The following is a 6,493-nucleotide window of genomic DNA, read 5'->3' on the forward strand; positions in this document are numbered from 1 at the left end:
CCCCAAACTGGGTGGGAGAGGAGCTTCTCTGCACCACTGTGGCATCACGCCCAGCCAGAGCAAAGGCTTGCTGACAACACAGCCCAAAAGACGAGCACTACCAAACGAACATAAAAGCTTAAATCCACATTTCTTGCCCCAGGGAGAGGCTGGGGACGCAGGTGGCTCCAGCAGCACTGCCCTGCCCTTGTCTCCAAGCGGTGGCTGGCGGAGGATGCTCATTTGCCCGGGATGGGCTGGGATGCTCCAGGCATTCTGCTTCAGCACTGTTACACAACCGCTGTTACGAAGAAAATTCAATTACAGAAGTTATTTGCAAGCACAAATGCAGCAGCATCAGGAAAACACGAGCTGCAGTGGTCCAGAGGTTATCAGCTGGCCCGGGGCGAGCGGATTACCTCCCGGGGGGGTTGCTGCTCATTGCAGCCACTCGAGCAGAGGAATTTTCCCAGGAGATGAAAAGCAAAGCCACGGAGGTTGCATAGAGTAAAATATCTTAATATTTATTGTGTCTCGGGACAAAAGAGTTCTACTCAATACACAAAATGAGATAAGCAGCATATAATACTGACAATCAAGTCACAGCTGACTCGGTGCAAGGACACCTACCAAGGTAAAGGCACCAGGAGCTACATCACCAAACCTCGCTACAGCTTATGAAGAATCACTACAGCCCGTACTTTAAAAAGTACAACTATAAAAAAAAAAAAAAAAAAAGTATATAAAACCCAGGGATGAAAGAGAGCTTGGCAACAAGCCGAGACCTTGCCGAGCTTTCAGGCACACAGGGTGATGTTTCACCAGGGCAACAGCCCCATCTCGAGAGCAGCCATGTCCAGAGGGCGAGGGGACATCAAAGGGCTGCCAGAGATGAGGGGAAGCATCGCTTGCCCCACGGAGGCACCGAAAAGGAGCACTGGGAGCCCCATGGTGGGCTTCAGCACGGCACTGGAGCACACTGCTGGCTGAATAGAGAGCCCAGAGGAGGCAGTGTGCTGTAACCACCACAGCTACACTAATTATCCCAGGCGGTGGCACAGCAGAGTAGTGTTAGGACAAGTCCCTGAGCGCACCAGGACGGCTGCCGCGCTCTTTTCTACGAACTAGTTGAGAAGAAGATCAGTCAGTTCAAAGCAAGATTTCACAGAATGGCGTCCAGAGGAAAACTGGAGGTGGTGGCATCCTCCCCGCTCACGGAGAGCACACCCTGCAAGGCACAACACAAAGTGTTAACATAAGGCTGGATGTCCTTATGTTAAATATAAATCCAGATAAGTATAAATCCAGATAAGGCTGGATTTATACACATCTTAAAACAATGTAGCAGACACGGTCCTGCAGTTGCTCTTGGTCATCACATGCCCCAAAAGTGGTACCTGCCACCCTGCCAAAGGTCCCCAGGGGGGACCAGGTGGCAGACAGGGACGCTGAGGTGGCCCACCAAGCTTTCACCACTGGACAGACATACCTGGCCACGGCCACAGAGTGCTGGGGGCCAGCTACACCATCTCGTACTGATTGTTCGTGATGTACTGGGACAGGCAGCAGGCAAGAATGATGCCAATCAACTGAAAAAGAGAGAAAAAAAAAAACCCCAACATATCAGAGGTAGCCAAAACCAGCAGTTTTTTAGGAGAAAAGCCTGACAAGTTCCTCCAGAGCATCGGTTTTATAAATTCCAGAGAACAGCGGGATTTACAAATGACAAGAGGGGCTGCCGTGCCCTGCTTGGGAGTAATGGAGAGAGGCTGAAGTGGAAGATCCTGGCAGGCATCAGCCAAACAAGCTCCTCACAGGAGATGCTCCTTGTCCCGTCCCGTTACGTTTTTGCTTCATGAAGCATCTACTGTTTTACAGTTCTTGTGGTGATTACACAGATATCAGGAGCGTCACAGCCCATTACACGGCCAACCAGAGAACAGCCGCCACCTCTCCCTATGGCAAGGACAGCAGGGCAGCAAGGCTGCCATTTTCGCGTCAGCATCTGAAGGACACGCTGCTGTTATCACCACGTGGCCTCCCAGCCCCTGTGCAGACATCTAAGGCCAGATCCTGCAGGACTCTGACCTACACAAGCAAAGCGAGAGGCACATTAGGATGATGGGTCCCTGCTGGCCACACAACACAGCACGGCTTGCTGAAAGGGCAATAAAAACCAAATAAAATTCCCAAGCCTGGCATCAGCCAAGCTAATTTCGCAGCTGGGAGCGTGTGGCTCCTCGTTTGAGTGTTGGTCACATCTTGGTGACCCCACGGCGAGCGAAGGAGGAGAGGGGGGTGAGGGGCTGGGCACAGCGACTCCGGCTCTCCCAGCGGTGACCGAAAGTGCTGGGAAGCACCAAGGGCAGCCGGGGGGTGTTGGCTCCTGCCTCTTCCCCCAGCTCGGGCCATCCCTTACGGGAAACACACGGCGAGTCACTCCTTACGGGGGGAAACATCTTGGCAGGGTTCCCTCTCCCCACGCTGGAGCCGTGGTCCTGGCTAATGCCACGGCGTCTGCGTGCCGGATCAAAAGGAGGGTGAACTCAAGCCCACCCCCCGAGGCCCAGCAAAGCTTCCCCAAACCAGCTATGGAGGGGCCGGCTGCAAATCCCACAGCAGCATCGGAAAACCCTCGGCACCTCGGGAAGCCCCACGGCGGCTGATCGTGCCCAGGGCAGCGGAGCTGGGGGGAAGGGGCCTCTCATTTCCTGCCGGGATAAAGCCCGACAGAGCAGCAGGAGCTCGCTACAGCTCCTGCAGGAAGCATCCTGCAGGATAAAGTAAAGGAGAGCGGGAGGGAGAGGGATCGATGGCAGGGGTAGGGGTAGGAGCCGCTCGCAGGGAGACCCAGCCCCGCAGAAGTGACGCCAAAACACCTCCCGGATGGAAAGGGAGGTCAGTGGTTAGGAAAAGGAAAAGCGCAAATTCCACCCCTGCCAAGAGCAGGGAGTTCACTCAGCACGGAACAGGCTCCCCTTGGGTTTTCCCTAAGTCAGTGGTTTCGGACAGCAGCTACTCTCAAACAAGCTGGGCTCACGGAAACAGAGCTGGTGCCTCAGCCCAGGCTTGAAGGGACCAGAAGCTGCTCAGCGGCGAGATTAAACCCAGGGGGAATCTGCAGAACAGCTGCCCCTCCCTGGTTGGAAGAGGCCGTGCCTTTTGTACACACACTGGGCTTTGCACAGAAATTAAACACCTCTGGAGACACGCTAGCTCTGCTCTGCTCTGCACCCCTCCTCTGCTGGCCAGCAAGGGAGCCTTACCTGGAAGCATGCGATGCCAAAGGAGATCCCAGCCACCACGCTCATTTTTGACTCCATCGTTGACGTTACCAGGAAAAAACAACCCTGCAGAGGAGGGAAAGTGAGTAGGTGGGTCTGGAGCTTTTCACACCCCCCCCAGGAGCAAAAACCAGCCCCTCCAGGGGAAGATGCTCCCGGGTGGGTGGCCGAGAGCTTCTGGCTGCCACCCTCCCTGCCTGACCTCGGCAAAGTCATTTCCCTATCAGCGCCGCAGCCTCCCAGACCCACTGCCTTATCACGGGGAGCGTTGCCCTTGGGCTGCTCCCAGAGGGAACGTTGGGCTGAGCAAGGTGACTCACCAGAGGCATGTCCCTTGCATCACCCAGCCGTCCCCGCCGGATGAGGTCACCCACGCTCGCCACCGGCTTGGGACTTTGCACGGCCATCGAGAGATGTCAGCGCCACCAAAACTAACTTTAGCAGGAAATTACCCCCTTGTTCATCTGTTCTCCCAAACACACAGCCCTAAACACAAATACTCGGGTCTGGCTGGTCCGTGGCCTCCATGGAAGGAGCAGGGGAGACCCTGGACATGAAGGAGGGCTTGTTCCTCCAAACTCTTCCCCTACTCCATCTCTGGAGGGGTTCAAGGCCAGGCTGGATGGGGCTTGGAGCAACCTGGTCTGGTGGGAGGTGTCCCTGCCCATGGCAGGAGGGTGGAATGAGATGATCTTTAAGGTCCCTTCCAACCCGAACCATTCTATGATTCTAGCTCCAGCCCAGGGGAGTCCCTGGGCCACAGGGTGACTGCATGAAGAAAGCAGTTCTCCTTACCAGCCTCTGAGGGAAGGGCAAGTCCTTCTCCACACACCCAGCTCTGCCCTCCCCACCTCCAGGACTGGCAGAGGGCTTTTTCTGAGCTTAACTTACATCCACAAACACTTTCTGCTTGGCTTTGCTCGGGTCTTTCAGATCCGCCTCCGAGCAGTCGTCCTGGCTCTTGCAGCAGCTCCGGGGGAAGCCCCTCTGGGTGAAGTACTCGGTCCTCTCCCAGTCCGAGTAGTTCTGTACCCCACAGCAGTGCAGCTGGAGGAGGGAGAACATTTGAGAAGCACGGTCACACCAAGGTATGGACCCTCACCCCAAGTCCTACCACCACCCCCACAGCTCCCCTGCCCTTGCCTCTCTAGAGACTGCCTCCACCTCACCCAGCATCTCCTCCCAAACTCAAAATCCCCTGGAGCAGAAAGCATGGTGACACCCAGGGGGTCCTAGGGGACACTCTGGGGTGAAACAAGTGTCCCGCCCAGCTTCCCTGAGAGGAGCCAGCCGCCAGCACTCACGGTTCTCTGGATGGTGTCGACGGCCTCGCTGTGCCGATCCGCGGTCACGTTGTAGTCCCTCAAGGCCAGGTCGAGGTTACTCTCAAAGTTTGTCTTAATCTGCAAGAGAGAGGTCTCTGCGGTGGTGCCATCCCCCTCCCGGGCCTTCAGGACCCCATGGTCCCACGTTAAGTCACCTCTGGGCGACGGCGGGAATGACTCCGGCCGTGGCCAGCAGACACTCCCCCGGCCACCCGGGCAATTAGAGGCTGGATTAAAGGGCAGGCCAGGATGCTGCACGTAATAACAAGGACCGACACGGTGACAACTGTCCCCCCCCTTCCCTCAGCGGCACGGGAACCCTCAGAGGAGCTTTAATTACAGAAATTATTGGAGAAGACAGACCAAAGACAGACCCTGCGCCCAGCCTCGTCCTTACGGGGACATTGTGAGTCCTTACAGGGACCAAGCTGCTCTTTGGGCTGTTTTAACCCCATTTACAGAAATTATTGGAGAAGACAGACCAAAGACAGACCCTGCGCCCAGCCTCGTCCTTACGGGGACATTGTGAGTCCTTACAGGGACCAAGCTGCTCTTTGGGCTGTTTTAACCCCGTTTTAGCCACACTAAGCATCACTCCCAGTTGCATCTCTGTCCCTCCAGTGACATCTGCGACTGTACTTGGGTGAAAACCAGCACCAAACTCACTCTGCAGCACTGGGATATGACAGCGGCCCCCCCAGACTCACCTCGTGCCTGAAGACGAACCCCACAACGGCGGCCACCAGGACGATGAGGAAGATGAGGGACAGGAGCATGGCATACTGCGGGCAGAAAGGGCCGGATGGGACAGGGTGGATGGGATGGGGTCAATGGGATGGGGTAGGATGAGATGGATGGGACAGGATGGGATGGGAAGGAGTGGGATGGAGAAGGATGTGTTGGGATCAGATGGGGAAGGATGGGGTTGGGATGGGATGTGTTGGGATCAGAAGGGGGAGGATAGGATAAGATGGGGTTGGGATGGGATAGGAAAGGGTGGGATGACATGAGATGCAGTTGGGATTGGGTGGGATGGGTCAGGATGTGTAAGACAGGATAAGATGCGGTTGGGATGGGGTTGGAGTGGGATGGGGAAGGGTGGGACGGGATGAGATGGGGTTGGGATGGGTCAGGATGTGTTGGGATCAGATGGGAAAGGATGGGATGGGAGAGATGGGGAAAGACGGGGTTGGGATGGGATGTGTTGGGATCAGAAGGGAAGACAGGATAAGATGCGGTTGGGATGGGGTTGGCACTCTGCAGCACTGGGATATGACAGCGGCCCCCCCAGACTCACCTCGTGCCTGAAGACGAACCCCACAACGGCGGCCACCAGGACGATGAGGAAGATGAGGGACAGGAGCATGGCATACTGCGGGCAGAAAGGGCCGGATGGGACAGGGTGGATGGGATGGGGTCAATGGGATGGGGTAGGATGAGATGGATGGGATGGGACGGGGTTGGGAAGGAGTGGGATGGAGAAGGATGTGTTGGGATCAGATGGGGAAGGATGGGGTTGGGATGGGATGTGTTGGGATCAGAAGGGGGAGGATAGGATAAGATGGGGTTGGGATGGGATAGGAAAGGGTGGGATGACATGAGATGCAGTTGGGATTGGGTGGGATGGGTCAGGATGTGTTGGGATCAGCTGGAGGAGGATGGGAAGGGACAGATGGGTTGGGATGGGATGTGTTGGGATCAGATGGGGTAGGACGGGATGGGATGAGATGAGGTTGGGGTGGGATGGGGAAAGGTGGGACGGGATGAGATGGGGTTGGGATGGGTCAGGATGTGTTGGGATCAGATGGGGTAGGATGGGATAGGGTTGAGGTGGGATGGGGAAGGGTGGGACAGAGTGGGACGGGATGAGATGGGGTTGGGATGGGGAAGGCCGTGTTGGGATCA

The 6,493-nt window shown here is 56.3% G+C and overlaps 1 protein-coding gene across 1 annotated transcript; it reads right to left on the bottom strand.

Moving 5' to 3' along the window:
- Window positions 1-482: 482 nt before the first annotated feature.
- TSPAN6 (tetraspanin 6) lies at window positions 483-5,394 on the bottom strand. Its single transcript, XM_014954951.1, has 6 exons — window positions 5,296-5,394; window positions 4,568-4,666; window positions 4,155-4,310; window positions 3,246-3,329; window positions 1,469-1,568; window positions 483-1,207 (listed from the first exon to the last, which is right to left on the bottom strand). The coding sequence occupies exons 1-5, from the start codon at window positions 5,362-5,364 to the stop codon at window positions 1,500-1,502; spliced, it is 477 nt and encodes a 158-aa protein (XP_014810437.1). The 5' UTR covers window positions 5,365-5,394; the 3' UTR covers window positions 483-1,207; window positions 1,469-1,499.
- Window positions 5,395-6,493: the final 1,099 nt, after the last annotated feature.

The sequence above is a fragment of the Calidris pugnax genome, unplaced genomic scaffold (assembly GCF_001431845.1).
Source record: "Calidris pugnax isolate Ruff unplaced genomic scaffold, ASM143184v1 scaffold38, whole genome shotgun sequence".
In the NCBI taxonomy this organism is placed as follows: domain Eukaryota; kingdom Metazoa; phylum Chordata; class Aves; order Charadriiformes; family Scolopacidae; genus Calidris; species Calidris pugnax.